Source organism: Orussus abietinus, unplaced genomic scaffold, assembly GCF_000612105.2.
Source record: "Orussus abietinus isolate OABI.00-Male unplaced genomic scaffold, Oabi_2.0 scaffold23, whole genome shotgun sequence".
NCBI classification, from domain to species: domain Eukaryota; kingdom Metazoa; phylum Arthropoda; class Insecta; order Hymenoptera; family Orussidae; genus Orussus; species Orussus abietinus.
This window is the reverse complement of record NW_019394258.1, coordinates 441,701-463,308: the sequence shown is the minus strand read 5'-3', so window position 1 is coordinate 463,308 and position 21,608 is coordinate 441,701. Positions and strand designations below refer to the sequence as shown.

General features: G+C 52.0%; 1 protein-coding gene across 1 annotated transcript in view; it reads right to left on the bottom strand.

Moving 5' to 3' along the window:
* The window catches only part of LOC105696709 (single Ig IL-1-related receptor), a 71,143-nt gene extending 49,904 nt beyond the window's left edge, over positions 1 to 21,239 (bottom strand). Inside the window, exon 1 of the mRNA XM_012419404.2 lies at positions 20,572 to 21,239. Coding sequence (XP_012274827.1) covers positions 20,572 to 20,849 — 278 coding nt within the window. The 5' untranslated portion in view covers positions 20,850 to 21,239. The remainder of the gene's footprint in view (positions 1 to 20,571) is intronic.
* Positions 21,240 to 21,608: the final 369 nt, after the last annotated feature.

Below are 21,608 nucleotides of genomic sequence, written 5' to 3'. Positions count from 1 at the left end.
CGCGTCCTGGGATCGGCGAAAGATTTTCTACGTTATCCAAAATGGCGTGATCGTTTACTTTTCAGATCTGAATCTTTACATTCTATTATTCTCCACATCCTGGGATCGGCGAAAGATTTTCTAGGTTATCCAAAATGGCGTGATCGTTTACTTTTCAGATCTGAATCTTTACATTCTATTATTCTCCACATCCTGGGATCGGAAAGATTTTCTAGGTTATCCAAAATGGCGTCATCGGCGGTGACGCATGCGCAGGAAGGTCGCGGTCCGCGTGGATCCGGTCCGACAAGGACGAGGCGATCTCTCATCTCCGTCGGCGACATTCAAGAGCACTAAACCCGACATACTCGAAAGACGTAAACCCTTCCGGTTGGAGGACTTGGGGACGACTTCATCGACCCCGTCGCCTCCGTGGGACTGGTCCCCCCCTCCGAAGCGGGGGGAAAAAAAGGGATGTCGAACGCGAGAAAAAAACACGCGAACAAATCTATGGAATCTGTCGGGACATCCGCTACCTGAAAGCCCAAGGGGTCCAGAAAACAGAGGACCGGAGGAAAGGAGAAAAGGAGCAAAAGGAAGGACCGAGGGCCTAAACGCGAGTCCGAACAACCTGTCGGAGGGGCCCGCCGAAATTCCGCCACGTACCGGGTGTCGCCCCGAAAACCCGCAAGGGGGTCCCTTAGATGACCCTCCATTGACCGAGTTTCTTCCACGACTTCCCCCGAGCGCCGCCATCTTGGACGCTCCCGCGCGTCCTCCTCGATCTCCCCGAATTTAAATAAAATTACTCTCCCATCTAATCTCATATCTGTCCAACCGAATACCCAAACCCATTCGTATAATAGGACTCGGTGGAAATTCCAATCGAGGAACGAGATTTATTTCTTACCAGCGGGCGAAATAAAAATAAATAGCGCCGCTCCTTCGTCTCTCGGGTGGTTGTCGTCGAATTTCTTCCAGGACAATGGTAAACGTTTTAAGATCGCGAGGACGATTTAATCGAGGATTAACGCTGTAGGTGGGATTTAGGATGGCTGCCCGATTTTCGAGGCATTTCTCGGGCGGAAACTTCTTCGCGGGGTTTCCGGCCGATTCGCCGCCCCGTGTTTGCGCAACGCCGAGGCCATCATGGCGGGCCCCGACGAGACTCGATTTTGCGATCGTTCGCGCCGGAAATGAGAAAACGCGGACGGCCCCCCTGCACCCGCGTGCGGAATGTCGATCGCCCTCCTTCCTTCTCCATCGCGGCGACGCCTGCGCGAAAGCATTCCGACGTTTCCGTCGCGAGACCCGCTCCTTTTGTTCCACGCACGGCATACTAATGCGGGAGAAGAATAAAAGAACAAAAAGAAAATAGAAAATGGCCGCGCCAAGACGCAAGAAGCGACGCGCTCGAAATGAGAAAAGAAGGAGAGACAAGGTGGGCCGCGATATACCGCGGCATTGAAAACAAACGATTGCCCGTCAATTTCCCCAAATTACCGAATTAAGTGAAAATGGAATCACGAGAGGAAAAAAGCGACGTCGATATGTATCACGGGACCCGGGCGTGGCGGCCATCTTTCTTTTCTCGGCGCCAGGAAGGAGATATTCCTATTTCTCGTACTTCCTTACTTTTCCACCCCCGAAATACTGGGAATTAGGAACGGCCGTCTCGAGTTTCTCGATCCCTCCTCGTGCCTAGAGCTTCCATGGAGAAATTCGAGAAGAAGGTCTACCTGCGCGTCCACTTCCGGTTCGGTTCAGCTCGGACGTTGTTGGGGGAGGGACGCGGAAAATCGCCGAGGAAAATTTAATACCGGGGTGATGAAAAGGGTCTTTTTCTTTCTCCCGCTCTCTTCATTCGTCATACGTCGCGGTGTCATGTCTGGTCGGAAGGAATTAAAAGATTCTTGAATATTCCATAAAAGTAATCCTTACAACTGGCTTGGGTTGTATGGGGTCCCCTGGTACGTACGCGAAGCGCTACGTAACGTAATATTCATTATCGATATAATGTAAAATTTAATAAAATAGTTATTACGATGGTTGATATATAAGTAATTGGAGGGGTAAGTTACGTGGGACGTAAGAGAGGATCCCCTGAACCAATCAAGCTCTCGTATTCCCCTGGAGCCGGATTCCCCTGTAGCCGGGCTTCGTGCCTCGACTCGGAAAGTCGAGGTCGAGCTCGAGATTGACTCCCAGGACGAAACTCGTGCTCCACTCGAAAAGCTCGAATTGTTCGGCTGAAAGGTCCTCCATCTTGAAAATGGTCTACTCGCGCGTTTCCCTCCAGTCTACACGTGAGACGTGCCTCCACCTTATCACGGGCCCTATCTAGTCATTAAGGAAATCGGCGTTTCGGGAGATAGACTATCCTTCCCCGAAATCCGTGCGTGTGGTTTCTCACGTAGTAATCGTTAACGATCTGAGGCAATCCAGAGAAACGACGTGCATCGGATCGCCCGTCTTGGGCAATCGAGAAACCGTCCAATGAAATTGCTGGCGATAAAGTATAAAATAAAAGGTTTTTTTTTTCCCCTCAATTTGTATCGATTGTATCGTAACAAATGTCAAAGTCCGTCCTTCAATGGAAAGTCCTGGTTACTCCAGGAAGAGCGTTAGGTCGCGATCCAGATTCGCCGTTCCTTCGGGAGGGTTCCGATAACGATCGGCAAGGAGGCGCGCTACCTTGCCGGCCACGCGTATCACAGACCCGTTCGGAACAAAGGGAAGTTACGGCGTTTCATGGCCCCGAGTCCCTTCGAACTTTGCCACGCATCCTCCGACTGGTTCCTCTCCACGTCCCGGAGGCATCCGCAACCGTCCTGGAGATTGGCCTTCGGTCCAGCACAGCATCCCATTTAATTTACCGCGCCCTTACATAAACCCTACTTTTAAATCTTCCAAACATGCCGCAAGCCTCGACCACAAGGGGTTGGCAAATTAATTGCAAACACTTCGAATTCGATTTTTCGCATTTTCAAAAACGTGGATCGGATCCTTAAGATGATACAATACGTGCCAAAAAATCCACGTATTTATATTCATAAAACTTTTCTCCAAACTGGGTGCACCGAATTATCTGAGACTTTAACACGTGATTATGAAGGTTCTAAGGAAGAGCGCGCTGCCGGTGAAATTTTATCTTTCGAAAGAAAAATTATCTCCCTCTGGTTCTTGTCCAAGATAATTGCAAACTTTCCATCCAGGAATGAAATTTCACGAGGAAATTTCTTCCTCGGAGCCTCCATAATCACGTGTTAAAGTATCAGATTATTCGGTGCAGTCACTTTGAAGAAAAGTTTTATACATACATATATGTTGACCTTTTGGTACGTATATATCACACTTTCGTATCACCTTAAATCCGGGATCGAGGAGAAGGGATATCAGGGACGGTCGACGTTCTTTGTCAGACGGCGCCGAATGCATAAAAGCGACACCGAGCGCCCTCGATGTCCTCTCGAGTGAAAGCGTACTCGTGTACTTGCGTACTCGCGTGTGCGTAACTCGAGCCGAGCACCTTCGACTCTACGGCGCGCTCTCCGACTTTCTCGGCGGGTTAACTTCGAGAGTTTCGACGAGGGGGGAAAAAAGAAAGAAAAAAAAAATGAAAAAAGAAGACCAAAAAAGGAAAAAAAATCCGGACGGCAGTCGCGTTTACGAGTAATCACCCCGGTACTCTCGGTAATTTAGAGCAGGTCGACCTATCGGGGGGGAGGGGGGTGATTAACGACACCCCAGGGAAGATACGAGCGAGTCTCCCAGCATCCGCGGAATTCGAGCGCGACCCTCCCGGAATATGTATCGACGTACTTAGGGTCGATTAATGCCGCACGTTACTTCCGCTCTCCTCCACCTCTCTTTCCCCGCGAATCTTCGATTCGCGCGATTAATCGCGTCGGTGGACTCGTTCGCCCCTAGAATTACCTCCCACGAGGTTTAATCCGTGACCCGAGATTAATTTCTTCATTCCTCCTGTCCCAGACGGAGGGCTTGGGAGCCTCGACCTACCCCAAGCTCGCGATATCGGTTAGGAATCTTTTTTATTTTATAATTCCTTTATCGCGTCCGATTGGGAATATTTATTATTTTTTTTTTTTTTTTCGAGGCTTCTATATGAGCGCGGTCGGGCCCGAGAGTACGTGGGAGGCGTTATCAGAGCTCGTTAACGGTTCAGATATTTTTAAAAAATTTTTCCCTTGTCACCTGATAATTGCTATTCGAGGCGGGAGCGAGTTCCGCGCGTTGCTCGGACGAGGAGTCGGAGCGACAAAGGAGCGCCGATATGCCCACCTATACGGCGCGCACCCGCGATAACCACCTACGGGCACCACCTACAGGAAGCGGCGTTCCGTCCTCGACGTCCGGTCTCGCTTTTTATAGACAGAGACGCGTCTATTCTCGAGCCGTCATCGAATTAATATTCCCGCCGCGGGCATACGGCCGAAGGTGATTCTTATCAAGGGGGGCGCGTGGAGGGCGATATCACAGGTAAACGCCGAATCGAGTGATTACCAATAGCACCTCTCCTAATCACGTGCAACCGTGCACCGTAAGTCCCGAAACCCTCCCAAGGAGAGGTAGAGTCTCGCGCCAAGTGCGACGGAATTTTTGTCGCAATTACCGATAGAGTATCCCGCGCAAAGTACACCCGAGCACCTGCGCATACCTATAATATAGGCACGCAACGAGGTGCGTCGCGACGCATTTTTCGGCGGCTCTCCGAGGACTCTTTTCATCGGCGAGGGCAATTCCAAGAAGCGAGCCGGCAATGCCGACATCCTCGTAAACCTCGGCCGCCCCCACCGCGCGTTTCCTTTCACGTACGCGTATCACTTGCACAATGTGCGCCACGTACCTCGTACAAAGGAATTTTATAATCACCGAACGAGCCCCCCTCCCGTCTCACCGACGTGCACTTCGTGCAATCATCCCCAGCCCTTCCTGTTCGCGGCTGCCCGACGTTTCCTACTTGGTAATTCCCTCCTCCATTTTCCATCGGCGATACACATCGCGCATTTACATTCAATGACCCGGTGCGCACCCTACGGGTGTTAGGTGTTCTTTTCTTTTTATTTTTTCTGGGGATAAAAATTGCTCAATGAACGCGATATCTGTGTATATATATTCAGGATGAGCAAGACTTTATCCGCCCTGCCGTTCCTTGCTAAAAGTGCAAATGTCTCTTTTCTCGTGCACGTTAATCCGCGTCCAGTACTCGGGTAATAAATTCTCGCGAGTCGCGGTTTCCCTCGTTCCGCCGAACCGCGTCCCCTTTTTTTCCGGCCGCTAATCCGCAGCCGCGCGCGCGTTGTCGGCGCGTGTTAATATCCACGAGAGTGAGGGGAACCGAATGAAAAAGAATCACCGCCGGTCGTTCCCCCGTACCGAAATCGGCCACGAGGCGAGATATATCCGACTGGGGTCATCCGTCCTCTTTTACGCGGCGACGTTCCGCGAGATTTCCGTGTTTGCGGATGGCCGTATCTATTTTATCGGGTCCGCGTCGTAAAAAGACAGAGAGAGAGAGAGAAAAATAAAAACAGGCAGGTAATTGTTCCCTCGGCAGGAATTTTTGAAAAGAGGTGGTCCATGGGGTGGCGTTCAATGCAGCGAGTGCTGTTATCGAATTTTTTAAACATTCTTATCAAAAGGTGGTCCTTGGGATACATCCTTATCAAGAGGTGGTCCATGGGGTGGCATTCAATCCAACGGGCGCCGCTATAGAATTTTTTAAATATCCTTATCAAAAGTTGATCTATGGGGTGGCGTTCAATCTAACAGGTGCCGCTATCGAATTTTTTAAACATCCTCATCAAAAGGTGGTCCATGGGGTGGCGTTCAAACCAGAGGGCACCGCCCTCGCCCCATGGACCGCTCCGGGCGTAAACTCGAGATCGAGTCTCGCCGAAGCTCCGACGAAGTATGGGACCTATAAAACTCGGCCACCCCCTTTTTCCACCCACCGTGCGCTTTCAATTCCCAAAGTATATATCCGAGGTAATACACGGTTCACGCGGAAACACGGGGTCGTATACCGCCCCATCCAACACCCGAGGCGCCGAAAGTGCATACGAAGTGCATACGAAGTACATAGGGCGCACATAAAGTGCACAAAGTCGCGCCACCCTTCGTCGTTCCCCCTGGAAATTTCATCCGCTCCCCTCGTCGCGGGTCCCGGCGTCCCTAGGGAGCAACAGGCACGATCGTCCTTCGATGCACCGTTGCACTTATAGTGCAACGAGGTGCCGAAAAAAAGAAATTCCTCCCCGAGATCTAATATTCCCCGAGTTAGGGGCCAAATGTGTGGACCATCACACATGATTATAAAAAATGTCAAATTATCACGTGACGCAAGGCAACGCGGCGTGGTGCCCTCGGTGCACGGTTGCGCTTGCCCCTTTATATATACCCAAGTGCACGCAGCTCTCCGTTCCCGTTTTCCGGGGTCCCCCCGCGCGTCCCTACAAGGCCCGGGTGCAACAAGTAGGTAATCGATTTTCATGAAAAAGAGCGCGAGAGGTCCCGCTGGGGGGAGGGGGGCACGACGGAGCGAATCGGCGAGCGGGCATTGTCGTAACAACGCCGGCCGATGTCGGTGCCGGACCCGACGAGGCGGGTTTTTGCGCGCCGCGATTGCGCGGCGGATCGGCCGCGGCGGATTCCCGCTTTCTCGCGGCCCTCCGGCTGGATATCTCCTCTCCTCTTGCCTGCCGGGATGCATTCCGGGCCGCGACTCGGGGACGCGTGAGCGATGCGACAGCGACGCGACGACGACGCGTCGGGGACGCGTCGAGGACGCGCGAGCGATGTGACAGCGACGCGACAGCGACGCGTCAACGGTGCGAGCGATGCTGCTGTATCGCGTGAACTATCGATAAATTAATTAATTTATCAGGATTAATTATTCGACCAACATAAATCGTCATAATTCCGTTAAAACGTCGCGTCCAAATCATTCGAGATTAATTGAGGGAAACGATCATTCCTCGGATCATCGAGATGTCTCGTTGGGACCATTCAGAGATATTTCTTCGGTTCAATGTATTTCCTTTTTTTTTTTTTTCTTTTTTCTTTTTCTCTCGGTGCAAGGCGAGCAGTCCGACCGGAGAAGGGCGCAACGGTAGGCGAACGGAAGGACACTCGAGCGGCCGCCTTTGCCTCCACCGGTCGGTCGCAATATCGTTAGCGAGCCGTGTGTTTTACCTTTCAAAGGGTTCGCCAACTCTTCGCGGAATATGGGAAAGAAAGGGACCCGGCGACGAGGTAATAGGCGGCCCGACGAGGCGGCTCCATTATCCTCGACTTTGTGCGACCGACCGGCTCTCTCCCGTCCGGCCCAGGGTGCACCCGGTGCATCGAATGCAACGACTTCTCGGCGGTTTGTAATAAAAACTTCCTACGAGTGGGAAGAAGGAGAAAAATAAGGAAAGGAAGAAACATAAGAGAAGAAAAAACAAAGGAAAAGGGGGAGGCCGACGAAAACAAGGAGAAGCCGGAAAACGAAGACGCAATTACGGTTTCGAGCGATTGGTCTCGCGGCGGGAACGGAGGAAATGCGGGGAGGGGAACCGATTTCAGGGGAATTCAATTAGCTCCTGGAAGTTCCCTGGACGGGACGCGGCTCCTCCAGGAGGCTCCCGGTTAACTCGATTAGCCCGTTCCCGAGGGACCGCCGAGGCGAGAAGATCAGCCGGTCTCGCGCGCTTTCCTCGGACACTCGGCCCTTCCAGGAGGGAAAAACCATCCCCCAGGGAACACCTAAACGGGATCCATTAACGCCGGATCGCATATTCCCCCCGACGCCTCGCTTAACCTCTGAGAGTGGTCCTGCGAGAAGTAAAGAGTCTCCTCTCGTAAAGAGGCCGAGTCTCGCACCAAGCGCATTGGGCGCATCCCCGTATCGATAAGGAATATTAGATATTAATTAATCGACAGGGAGATTAAATACATTACGGAGAGAGAGCGAGCAGAGAGACGTCTCCCATTAGCGTTCGAGGTAAAGAGGCCAAAAAAAAAATTGTAAAAGTAAGAAAAAAAAAATTAAAAAGAGAAGAGAGAAAAACGGGGGGAAAAGGGAGTAAAATCCCAGCTCGTCCCGCCGTCTCCGCGGGTGGAATTTAAATGCGACTTCGCGTAACCGAGGTCAAGGAATTCCAGCTTCGAGAGGGAGAGTAAGACCCATTGTAATTTCATAGCCGCGCTCGCTCGAGTTACCTAACGCTCGCTCCGGCGCATGCGAACACGCCGTTCCGTATCGGCGTTCTTGCTCCCGTATCAGGTAATTCCGCCTGCGGAGAAGAAAAAAAGAAAGAAAAAGGAAGCGAAGGTCCGAACGAATTACGCGTCTCGAAAATCAATCGCCGGGCCTCTCGCGAGGGAACCAGTTACCTCGAGAGGGAACCAGAGGGACCGATCGTTGACTCCGACTGCCCCTCCCCCCTCGAATTATTTATCCCGTATGGCCTATTAATATCGAGAACGGTCGTTGATATCGGGACGAATTTCCTCCCCCCGAGGGTCACTCGAAACTCCACAGTTCGAGCCCTTTCCCCCAGGTGAAAGCACTCTCGGCCTCGGTACTTGACCGGCAATTCGCACCGGTGGCCGTTCCCGTACGGTACCGGCCACTTACCGGCCAATTATTGCCCAATTATTGGCCAATTATCTTCTGGAAGTTATCCGGCATGCTAATGACCCGAGAGGCGGCTCTTTTCGCCCCCTTTCCGAATTAAATCGGGCGAGAAAATAAGGCGACCATTTTCCGCCGCCCGAAAAAGTGAGGTCGAAGAATCTGAAGAAGATGAGGAGAAAAAAAAAAGAAAAAAAAGAGGGAAAAATCGAAGGGAATTCCCGGGACCTCCGGAAGACATTTTTTACCTTTCCCCTCCTTGGACCATAGTCTACGTGATCTTCATCTAGAATTATTTATTTATTTATTTATTTATTATTCCCGTATACCAGATATCTTAGCAAGCAGAACTCTGACCGAGTTGCCGGTATCGGTCTCGAGGAACAATGAGAAAAGTAACGCGTCGTCGGCAAGCTCACCTGGTAAAAAGACAATTCCCCCTCCCCTCGGCCTCCACGACCCGTAAAAAAGAAAAATCAAAGAGCAGGCAGGAAACTCCCATTCAGGCCTCGCCGGAGGAAAAAAAAAGGAACTGTCGCTCATTCTCACGCCGGGCCGATGCAAACTAGTTCCGAGTAAGCGCGTTCGAGGAACGACCGGTTACGCTCGTCCGCGTTAGTACGAGCGAGTGAGAACGAGGGAGGATCGTGAAAGAGGGAGAGAGAGGGAGGATCGTGAAAGAGGGAGAGAGAGGGAGAGAGGGAGCGGGTAGGAGCGACTGACGGCGAGCGAGAGGGAGACAACACGTGCAAGAGCGAGACAACACGTGTAAGAGCGAGTCATTTGGCCGAATCTCCATTATCCATTATTAACGAAACGATCCCAGAAATATATACAAAATATTCCTACTCGAATGAGACTTCGAAAAAAAAATATCACAAACCTATGATATCATTCGTAGCAGTCTCGCCGTGGTCATGAAGGAATAAATAAAAAAAGAAAGAAAGAATAAGAAATGTAAGGAAGGTACACGTGTAAGAGCGAGTCATTTGGCCGAATCTCCATTAGCCATTATTAACGAAACGATCCCAGAAATATATACAAAATATTCCTGCTCGAATGAGACTTCCAAAAAAAAATATCACAAACCTATGATATCATTCGTAGCAGTCTCGCCGTGCTCATGAAGGAATAAAGGAAAAAGAAAAAAAAAGAAAGAAAGAATAAGAAATGTAAGGAAAATACCAATATCTCGGTACGACTGGGGAGGAATAAATCGCATCAGTGGACTCACCCCTCTTCCTCCACCTTGGTATTTCTATTTCCAGTGAGTCGCGCAAAGGCGAATAAAAACCGAGGGGAAGGAACAAAAAGAAGAAAAAAAAAAGAGAGAGGGAGAAGGACTCCCCCCGCAAAGAAAACGCCGCAATTCCTTCGCGCTCCCCCTTAGAGGGCGGAAAATTTCCCGAGTGGGGAAAAGTTTACGAAGTTTATTTAACGAAGGGGAGGAGGGAGGAGGGCCCGCAATAGCGCAGAGCGGGCTCCGAAATATGTGCATGCACCCGAGTGCACATTTATCGAGCACCGCGAGTCTCTGCACTTTCGCGTGTCGCTCCACTATTCGCATCCGGAGGTGCGAAGGAAACGTTCCCGGGTAAACAAGTCCGGGCGAAAAGTCGCGGGAATGAGATCCAAAAGGCACGGAAAAGAAAAATAGACATTCATTAAAAAAAAAAAAAAAGAAAAAAGAAAAAAAAGAAGGAAAGAAAAAAGGCATTTCCGCGAGGCGGAATTATCGGGAGGAAAATCAGATCCGCGACCGGGAATAAAATTCAGAGGGTGGAGGGTGAGTCCAGCGACGAATGGAAATTATTCCCCCGTTACGGTCGACCTGCCTGTCGAGGGAGGGGGGGGGACAATCGGAGGCCGGAGATTACTCTCCGCTGCGGAATCCGCGAGAGAGCATTTCCGCGGGTCGCGGTTCCGCGGACGGACGTCGGTCGGCCCGTAAGGCCGCTCGCGGGTTATTTTTTACAACCCCCCCCGCGGTCGAGAATTTCCGGAGAGAGTCAAACCGCGAGGGTACGGGGGGTAGGAGGGAGGAGGGAGGCAGCCCGCGTATCCCGCCGTAATTTGGACAGGCGAGTTGGCAGCCCCCCATTTGGGGGTGGATTCCCCCCTCCGGAGGGAGGAGGGTCGATATATCGGAAAATCGACGGTGCGGAGAGAAAGACCGGGAGAGAAGCACCGCGGAACGCTCGCGGTTCCTCCGGGCTTCCGGAAACTGGAGCCAGGAACTCACCATCGATCGCGATCTAACCGCCCTCCCCGGTCCCGATTTTTACGTCCCCCGACTTCCGGTTGAATCAGGATTTCTCTCGCGATTTTCCGTGGGGTTCACGAGGAAAGCGACCGGAAAAATTCACCCCGCGTCCCGTTTCCCTCCCCCCGGCCGAATTAATCGGCAAATTTTTTCCGCCGTAAACCGCGGAGCGGGGGACCGATTAAATTCGGGAGGATAGAGAAAAAGAAAAAGAATTGAGGGAAGTGGAGAGAGAAAAAAAAGGGAGAGGAGAGGTTAGCGCGCCGCCGTATTCGGGCGCGAGTCGACCTACGGGAATCCGCGGTGGTACGGTGGACGACGTTAACGCCTTCCTGGGGTGTACCGGCTACGCCGCGGTCCCGGGGAAGGCGCTCATGTCTGGCCGTGTACCCTCGAATCGTCCCTCGCCCGGTACGCACTGCGCGCATTATGTGCGAGCTCCCCGCGTAATTACATACAAGGTGGGCGTACGGTGGGTGAGTTACGGTCCAAGTCGGTGCACGTACCGCATCTGGTACGGGGGAAGCCGGTAACACGTAGACGCATGATTTACCGGGCACTGCTCGCGCGAGATCGCACAGTGATCCGTCTTACTCGGGCGTTGCGTTCCGGTCCAGCGTCCGGCATTTCTCGGGTGCATCCGAAAGAGATGGAGAGTTGGAAAAAAAATAACGATAATAATAATAATTAAACGTACCCGATTGAACGAGAAAATGCGACAACGCAGATGTCTTAATTTCCTCATTACCAATTGAATAATAATAATTAAACGTACCCGATTGAACGAGAAAATGCGACAACGCAGATGTCTTAATTTCCTCATTACCAATTGAATAATAATAATAAACGTACCCGATTGAACGAGAAAATGCGACAACGCAGATGTCTTAATTTCCTCATTACCAATTGAATAATAATAATAAACGTACCCGATTGAACGAGAAAATGCGACAACGCAGGTGCCTTAATTTCCTCATTATCAATTGAATAATAATAATTAAACGTACCCGATTGAACAAGAAAATGCGACAACGCAGATGTCGTAATTTCCTCAATATCAATTGAATAATAATAATTAAACGTAACTGATTGAACGAGAAAATGTGACAACGCAAATGTCTTAATTTCCTCATTATTAATTGAATAATAATAATTAAACGTACCCGATTGAACGAGAAAATGCGACAACGCAAATGTCTTAATTACCTCATTATCAATTGAATAATAATAAACGTACTCGATTGAACGAGAAAATGTAACAACGCAAATGCCTAAACCTTCTGCATTGTCTAAATTGAACCTGGGACCGCCGCAACGTCTTCCGGGTCTCGGGAATCGGTCGCGAGGCCGGTCGCATCGACCGGAGCGGTTCCTTTAACGTGGTGTACTTACGAGGAGTTTTATCGGCCAGGGGGGTCGCACATACCGGAGGCTCGATTTCCGACTCGTTGGAACAAAAACCCGGGGGGGCACGGAGCATTATTTCGGCGGTCGCGAAACGAGACCGTTTCCCGAGTATTCGACCCCGGGAAAACGAAAACGAAAAAAAAAAACGGAGAGAGAGAGAAAAAATATCCGACCCGCCATTTTTTTCCCGGACGTATCTCCCCGCAATCCCGGGCTTGATTTACCGCCCGCGTCCCGAGGGTCCCGAAACGATCCCGGAAGGGCTTCCGCGGGTATAACGAAGGCGCGGGACAGGATATGGGTGGGAAAAAGAAGAAAAAAAACGAAATTATCGAAAATAAAGAAAAATAATTAAAGAGAGGGAGATAGGCCGACGCGCCCGAGTGATAAGCCCCGTGATAAGTGTCCTATCCCTGGCCGTGTAATTGCAGGATTGATCCGTACGCGCTGCGGGACACACAATACGTATAATTACCTTCCTGGAAATTATAGTTCTCATTGTAACGCGAGATTGCTATCCCCTGTATCGAGGGTTGCCCGCCCCCCCCCCTTCCTCCTCACCTCCCCCGGGGTGACAATTATCCGCGGTTAGCGGGCTCGCGACAGCGATTCCCCCATCCCTTGTCCCCGGGAAAGCCTCGTTCGACGACCTTTCCCGAGAGTGAATAAAGTTTCTCCCTATTTCCCCGTGATTCATCCCTGCACCTTTTCCTTCCTTCCCTGCGCCCCTGACTCGGTACATCGGCGCGAACCTGCAACAAGTCGCGATGCACCTGACAGAGCACGTGCGTCGCCGTCAGCGCAAGGACGCCTTTTAACCCTTAGAATGGTTCTCAAAGCCGGGATGCAATTCCCCGAGGGTGGAGGGCCCACTCGAGAGGCGAGGTGGGTGGAAAAATCGCGGGGTCTTCCACGGGCTCGAGCCACAGGTTGCCAGCAGGTGCAGGTGCCCGGCTGTGTTAACCTGTAATCCAGGGCGCGGTGCAAACAAAATGAACAGGCTTATCGGAACGTTTCCGTGATGTTAGGCGTCATGTTGTTTCGTTTGTGACTTTTTTCTTTTTTTTTTTTCAAACGAAAACCAGAGCTGTTCATAAAGTCAAAGAAATTCCGAAATCGTGGAAATTTGGATTTTTCGACTGTAATGGATTCTCCGACGTTAGGAAAATTCAGAGCCTCCCAGAACCTCGAAAACGTTAAAATGACCATTTTCGGAACGTTTCTTTTTTTTTTTTTAACAGTCCTGGTTTCTGTAAAAAAAATATATATATGGAACAAAGTCTGCATAAATAGAAACATTCCTGTAAGCCTGTTAAATTTGTTTGTACATCAGACTGGACTCCGGGTTCACGCAGCTCAAGTGCCCCCCTGTTCACTTGTATTATAAATAAGCAATAAAAATGCAATAAATTTTGGTGTATGATTTATGCGATTATGCTGGCGGCGCTGTTAGCTTTAGGGACGTCCTCTGTTCCGCGCTCCTCCACCCTCCCTGCGGCCGAAAACGAAGAAAATGGCTTTTCCATGGCGCCCGATCTCCCGTCGTATGTCGAGCCCCTAACCATTATGGGGTGGAAACTCGAGTTTGGACGCCTAGGCAAACCGTCGCGAGTAATCCACCCCGGCTACCCGGAGATACCCGGGTGAATCCCCTGTCGCAACCCCTTCGGCGTCGAGGGATGCGCTAATTCCCAACACGGGCCCCCTCCCCCCTCGCCTAGCTGCTGCTCCTCTAATTCGGTAGTTGGGGAACAGCTAGCCGGGGCGTCTTCGCAATTTCGGCAACTCCGGGCCTCCAATATCCCCGGGCTCGGTGGCTCGTGGTGACGCCTCCCCGACAACGGGACCGACCCCCGTAATTGTCGGCGAAAGGGCGACTTCGGCCACCCCCGAGGCAATTCCGAGAGATACCCGGAGAAATTGTGCCGGTCGACTTGAAGATAAAAAACATATACCTAGGGAAGATTNCGAAAATTCACTCGAGACAATTTTTATCCGACCCTTTGCAATGACGATTATGAACGAACCGATTAAATTCCTAACCAGAGCACCCTGGATCGATTCGATCATCTACGTTTCACCTGGAGGCGGAAATTCACTCGAGACAATTTTTATCCGACCCTTTGCAATGACGATTATGAACGAACCGATTAAATTCCTCACCAGAGCAGCCTGAATCGATTCGATCCTTTGCAATGACGATTATGAACGAACCGCTTAAATTGCTCACCAGAGCACCCTGGATCGATTCGACCATCTACGTTTCACCTGGAGGCGAAAATTCACTCGAGACAATTTTTATCCGACCCTTTGCAATGACGATTATGAACGAACCGATTAAATTCCTAACCAGAGCACCCTGGATCGATTCGATCATCTACGTTTCACCTGGAGGCGGAAATTCACTCGAGACAATTTTTATCCGACCCTTTGCAATGACGATTATGAACGAACCGATTAAATTCCTCACCAGAGCAGCCTGAATCGATTCGATCCTTTGCAATGACGATTATGAACGAACCGATTAAATTGCTCACCAGAGCACCCTGGATCGATTCGACCATCTACGTTTCACCTGGAGGCGAAAATTCACCCGAGTCAATTTTTAACCGACCCATCACAATAATTATTAACGGACGAATTAAATCCCCGCCCGCGCAGTCTGGATCGATTCGACTATACGTTTCATCTGATGGGAAAAATTCAGCCGGGGGGGGAATTTTTATCCGACCGTTTGCAATTTGATTTCATACACCGAAATATCTCCCTATCCGGGTGAAAATGAAATGAGAGGAAACCCGAGGGGCGCGTCCCGGAAGGGGCATTTCGCCCCCGGCCGGAAGCGGGGCGGCGAGTCGCCGGAAGTCCGACGCTGGCCGGCCCTGCGGGATCCGCGGGGCGAGATAAAAATAGAGGAGGGAGAAAAACGGCAGGGGTAAAAAAATAAAGGTAGAAAAAGAAAGGTGGGGGAGATATGAAACCCTCGCGACAGCTGGCCCTCGCGTTCGGACCTCTCCGCGAAGGAACGGCCGCCACTTGGAACGCAATCCAGGCACGCGACGATAAATCCATCGCGAGATATCGAGCGACATAAAAAAGTAGACTCCCCGAGATCCGACGAACTCCCACGGTGGGATAAGAACGGAGATAAAAGATCATCCGTCTTAAAACGCAGAAAACACCGCGGCGTACATTATCATAATTTTCTCGGTCATTAAATGTCCCCCTCCTGCAATACCCATTTTTTTTCTTCAATTTTAATACACGGCTCGAATTGAGAACCTCCTTCATTTTTCAAGTCGTTTAAAAAAAGGGATCCTCTCCATGCCCTTACGATGGGGAGGAAGGGGGAAAAAAATAAGAGTATGTTCGATAATACAAGAATTTCGATGTAGAGTTAATTTTCAAAATGCCCGTCCCTCCCCTCTTCCTTCCCCCTCGCACGGGTGGTCGGGAATCGGTACGGACGGGCTATCAGGAAGGGGGAAAAGGGGGCGAAAAAAAGGAGCAGCGGGGGGAGAAGGGGCCCCACCACGCGAGAGGGGGGGAGTCCTGGCCAGTGATTGCCGACATCCGTTATTTCGAAAGAGCGTCCCCGGCCTGGTGTAATATATCCCCATCCTGCACGCCAGAATCATTATCCCTAATGACTCGCGCGTGTCGTCCAGGCGAAACCGCCCCGCGCGGGTTTTCCGCCCGGAAGCCGCGGCCAACTGACCCCGGGTCAGCATTCCCGTCCATTTTCCGGGACCTTGCCTAAAGCCCGTTAAAGAGGGGACAAAAGAAAAAAAAGACGACTCCTTTTTCCCAGGTCGCGACAGGTGATCGTCGCCCTGTGTCTCCGGGCCTCACCTGTCGTCCCCCCTCGCCGATGAGTTTCCTGGAATCGTTGAAAGGGGGAAATCCCCCGAGGGGGGAACGCCTCCCAAATTCGACAATACTCGCGTCCTGCTTAAAAAAATAAATAAATAAAAATAAGAGCAACAGTAAAAAAAATATCTAAAAAATGAAATTCCTCATTTTTTGAAGGAATAAAGCAATCACCAAATTCCCTGCCGAGGTACGCTTTTTCATCAGCCGGCAAGTGACAGAACCCCCTGTGACGAAAAGAGCTAGCAGCTTTATTCGCCTTCCCTCCCCCCGATTCTACGTAAATCATAATCGAACATAACCGCGACCTCCGATTTCGCGGAAACCGCCAGCGATATCTCTCGATAAACTTCCGCGAAAAAAATGAAAAAATAAAAAAACAAGGGAGAGAAAAAAAGAGCCTCGCGAACGAACCGCGGCGTGAAAATTACGAGTTCGGCCATGGGTACCCGCAGTGGATAAAATCGTGCCGGCGTGAAATCCCGCAACCAAAGTTCCTAGGAAAAAAATAAATAAATAAATAAAATAATAAAAAATATACAAATCATAGTCGGACATATCCGCGACCTCCGATTTCGCGGAAACCGCCGGCGATATCTCTCGATAAACTTCCGCGAAAAAAATGAAAAAAAAAAAACAAGGGAGAGAAAAAAAAAAGAGCCTCACAAACGAACCGCGGCGTGAAAATTACGAGTTCGGCCATGGATACCCGCAGTAGATAAAATCGTGCCGGCGTGAAATCCCGCAACCAAAGTTCCTAGGGAAAAAAAAAAATAAATAAATAAATAAATAAAAAATATACACGTTTATATAAATATGAAGGAAAGCCTAAAGAGGACAGCTCTCGTAGAGGAAGAAAGAGGCCGCGAGTCGGGCATGGCGAAACGCATCGCGAGGGGCAGAGAGAGATAGAAACAGAAAGAGAGAGAGAGCGACGGTGCGAAATCGGCCTCCGGTTATGTAATTGATATCGTAAACAACGCCGAGGGAGCAAAATCGTTGAAAAGAGAGGAAAAGAGGGAACGAGCGAGAGGTAGCTCGGTGGGGGCGCAATATATCGCTTCAACGAAGCGCGAACGACTCGGCGGTTCCCGGTAACGATTGCGTGGGCGTGCAAGAAAAATCCGATGACACGGTTACACACGTATTCCGCGGGTATTCCGCGCGTACCCGCGCTCGCGTGAGCAGGCCGTGCGAAGAGGAGTTAAAGTCGTCGGAGGTAACCCCGAGGGGTAACAGGTGCAATCCCGAGGGTCGGCCCTCGAGGATTCCCTTTCGCGTTCCTCGCCCATTTTTTACACCCCCTACCCCCCCCCCCACTTACCACCCTCCGGTAAAGCGAATCCGTCCCTAATGGAATATCAGCCGGTTATTACGGAGTCTACGTGAAGTTACGGGGAGTACAAAGCGATGCGCCAGTCGCTCCCCCTGTTTTACCTGGCGAGCTAACCCGCCGTCCAGGTTCACCCGATAAGTGCAATTTACATATCCCCCCTCCAAAAAAAAAAAACATGGTGCAGCGTGCGGAGTCGCTACAAACCCGCCACATTTGATTCCACCCCTCCACCTCCGCGAAAGAGCTCGCGATTCAACTTAAATGACATAGAAATTAAAATTAAGGCTCGAGTTAATTAAAAATCCGTACACTGTTTCAGGTAACGGGGGGGGAGAGAGAGAGATAGAGAGGTTCCCCCGAGGGGAGTCGAATGTACCTTTGTACAGGTTACGACGTTACCTTTAGTGCACTTTGTGAATACAGAATTCCCCGTTTCATATTTGCACAAACGGGGTGGAAGGGAGGGATGCCCCGACGAGGGGGGAGGGACGGGCGAAAAAAGGAACCAGGATATCCTCAATTATCGTAGAAGAGCGACAGGCGAGTGCTTTGACGTCGGATTCATCCCCGGTAGGGATGTGCATCCCCAGGTGGGTAGTTAATAAAAAATAAGGGTTGGATTCCACGGCCCCCTTTATGGCGGTCGGGGGGGAGGGGGGGGTCGCAGGAGATGAGAAAACTGCGGTTTCAACCCCCCGAGGAGCGGTCTCGCGAGGTGGGTACACGGGAAGGGGGAGGGGGGGAAGAGGTGTAGGGTGCATACATGGTGAGTGCCGAGGGTGTACAGGTCTGTGTACCCCGTATACAGTCCTGGGTATAGTCCGTGGACAGGACGTCGCACCTGGGACCTCGGCGACGCCTCGGGCACAATGGAGCCCTCGTAAAGTCCCATTTGCACGGGGCCATAATGGAGTCCCGTGGACATCCAATAAAGTGCACTTTCGAGGGTCCTCCCGCGCGTCCCGGGCGTCCTTTTGTGGCGGTCCCTCCGCGGTCTCGCTCCCTCAGGATCTCCCCCCCTCTCGCCCTCGACCTCGAGGGCGCGCGCCTCGACCTCGCCCCGAACTTTTGTCCGGCGTCGTTGACTTCGTTCCCGGGCACTTGTGCCGGGCCAGGAGAGAGTGAGTTAGGGAGTGCCGGGAGGGGAATTTTCGGTTTTTGCCCCCCTCCCGCCTTACGACGACGCATCTCGGCCGTACCTCTCCCGGGTACCCGGAGGGTAATTGGCCCGAGCCAAGGGGGAGGGCCAGGAGGGAGCAGGACCCTCGGTAATTGGTTTAAAGTCGAGGGCACGCTTTACGAGCGCAATTTCGTTGTCTCCCATTGCCCGAGAGGGCCACCTCTCCTCGCGACTAGTCCCGTGGTACAGGGACCGAGGGGGCACCCGGAAGAAAATTGGGGGAAAAAAAAAGATATCGGAAAAAGTACCCCCTCGACCCCTGGAAAACCACTCCGAGGTACGAATATCACCATCCCGACGTTCCTCGCGACGCGAGGTATTAATAAATAAATCTACCCTCGTATAAATAAATATAAATACGCCATACGTTTCGTTCCCCTTTTCTCTCCCCTCTGGACCCCCCTTTTTCCTCCCGGAGAGAGGCCAGGACTCGAGCAACGGACGTTTCGCGCTTAACCCCGATAGGAACGATCTTCCATTGTTTCCGCGCGACGTTAAACGTCGCTTAATGGCGATTCCGCGAAAGTGGGAGGACTCTGGTCGAGCTCCCTCCCGGCAATGTCGCGCGGCAGGAAAAGGAGGACAGAAGGGGGTCAAGATTGAAGTACCCGGTGGGGTCCAGGTTGGCTCGATCGTGCCGACGGGAATCCGGGGGTTGCCTTAAGGTCGGCCGGAAAATCTCCTGTCGGGATACTCGGAGAGATAACTTGCTCGGCGTTAACGCCCGGGCAATCGCGCGAGCCAATTTTGCAAAAGCAAACTGCGGGCCGCGCCGACCGCCTCCCGGTTGCCTTTGTGCCTCGGCTTCGCAAATGTCTACACACCGCGGGCCCTTGTTTATTCGCGTTACCACCTCTCCGGGCATAGCCATTTCCCCCCCCCGTCCAAGCTGGAAACCCATTGGCACAAATCGCGGAAACCGTATCCCACATACCGCGGAGTACCCCGAGTGCCCGTAAAAAGGTTCAGAACTGCGTAAAACATCCGCGGTTGAATCTCCCGATTCTACGTGCGCCTTTCATAAAGGCAGTCATTGAAAATGACAAAAGAAAAGGGGGGTGAAAAAATAGAAACCGCGGCTTAATCCAGATCTAATATTAATCGCGTGGAGCGCCGTCGGTATTTTCGTTCCCTTCGCAGAATCGGCGACCCGCGGTAAACAGAGCCGCGACATCCGCGGATAACGAGGCTCGTGATTTACATACATAAACTCGGTGGGGGGGATCGAGTGGCGACTCGAAATACACTTTACAACGCCGCGGCCCAGATAAGTGGCCGATAAGAGGGGGCGCACAATTCGGGCGGCACGCTCGCCGAGGGACTGGCAATAAAGGCATAAAGTCCTCTCGCCTGACAATGTATTCCCTGTTGTCGGGATTCGTTCCTCGCCAACGTCGGCCTTCAATGTCAACTAGATGGGTCTTCGGACCACTCGGCGGCGCACCTTCTCCGGGTCGGCTGGCATTTAGCCCCTCGAAAACACTTTGCGAAGTCGGCGCATTGAAAACAGCGAAATGGTTGGAACTTGTCAGAAGTGGTACCATCCCACGTGGGCCATCTGTCATCGACGATCGCATTCCTTGAAATCCTACGTACATCCCATACCAGAGTGATGTACCGATATTCCAGATACTCTCTAAAAACGACTACTTTTATCACTCCGTTTGTCAGGAAACTCGGTAGAGTTTCGCGCCAAGTATACATTCCCATACGTTGTATACACATACTGGATCGCCAAAATGGGACTTGGTACTTTTAATCGTAACGATTGTTATAGCCGAATCGAGGGAGGAAAGCGTAATCGGAGCGGGGTACCGAATTTCCAGGGTTTCCAGGAGACGGTCCTGGAGCTTCACCGTGAGGTAACCGTGGGTAGAATCGCGGGAAATACTCACCACTCGATGCTGCGGTACCCTCTGAGACAGCAGTGAATGGCCTTGAAGGCGCCGAGGTTGGCGTACTCGGTGGTGACGACCTCCTTGGTGAACCTGAGGCCCCCCGGTAGGTTGTCGAACTTGTGCATGGAACAGTAGTCCTTGAGCTCGTTGGCCGCCGGGACGCCGGAAGAGGCGGCGAGGAGCAGAATGACCGTGGCTACGTGACGGCGGGACATTTTCGGGGCACGTGGCGCGTGCGGCCCGCCCGGTGAGTCCTCGCGGACGCGCGCCGCCATTTTGGGGACACGTGACAGGCGCTGGAGCGGCGGGGGTCGGGCGGCCAGGGTCCGCGGAAGGCACCAGGGGTCGGCGGGCGGCCGGGTCACGGCATGGTCCGCGCGTGCGCGGCGCGTCCGCGACGCAATTGGCCGACCGGCGGAATCGGCGGCGCGTCGGTAAGGCAGGGGGTGGCGCCCCTCGGGTTTCCGACTCGTGTTTGTCCTCAAACACCGCGACCGCGAACCGAGTGTTTGCCCCCGACGTCAAATAGTACTCATCGGCGTCTCTCGGGCCGACTTTCCTCCCACTTCACTCGCGCACCTATCGCGACTCGAGAAATCCGGAGAACTCTCGGGAGTTCACGTCGAACAACGCTCCGAAATTGGCAGCCGATACGCGCACCTCGAGCGTCGGCGACTCACTGGCGCGGCGCGGTCGGGGCTCCGAGTCGCGCGCCGATTCGAAATGGGCCGCCTGTTGCCTCGTGCGCGCTCGGCCACCTTCGGCCGGACTCGGCCGCTCTCGGCTCCCTGCCCTGGTGAATGGGCCAACGCACAGTGGTTCGCATTAATGGCTCGCCGGCCGAACTGTCGAACGCTCCTAGACGAGGAATTAATGAACTTTCCGAACAAACTGCGTCCCCGTCCGGGGCATAAATCCGGGGAGCGAACTCGCGCAATTTCAACCGTCACTCCCATGGCGGGATTTAACTCGCGAAGTCTGACCTTTGCTCCTTTACGATCAAACAAAATTCAACGCCTCGAGTACTTTTATCA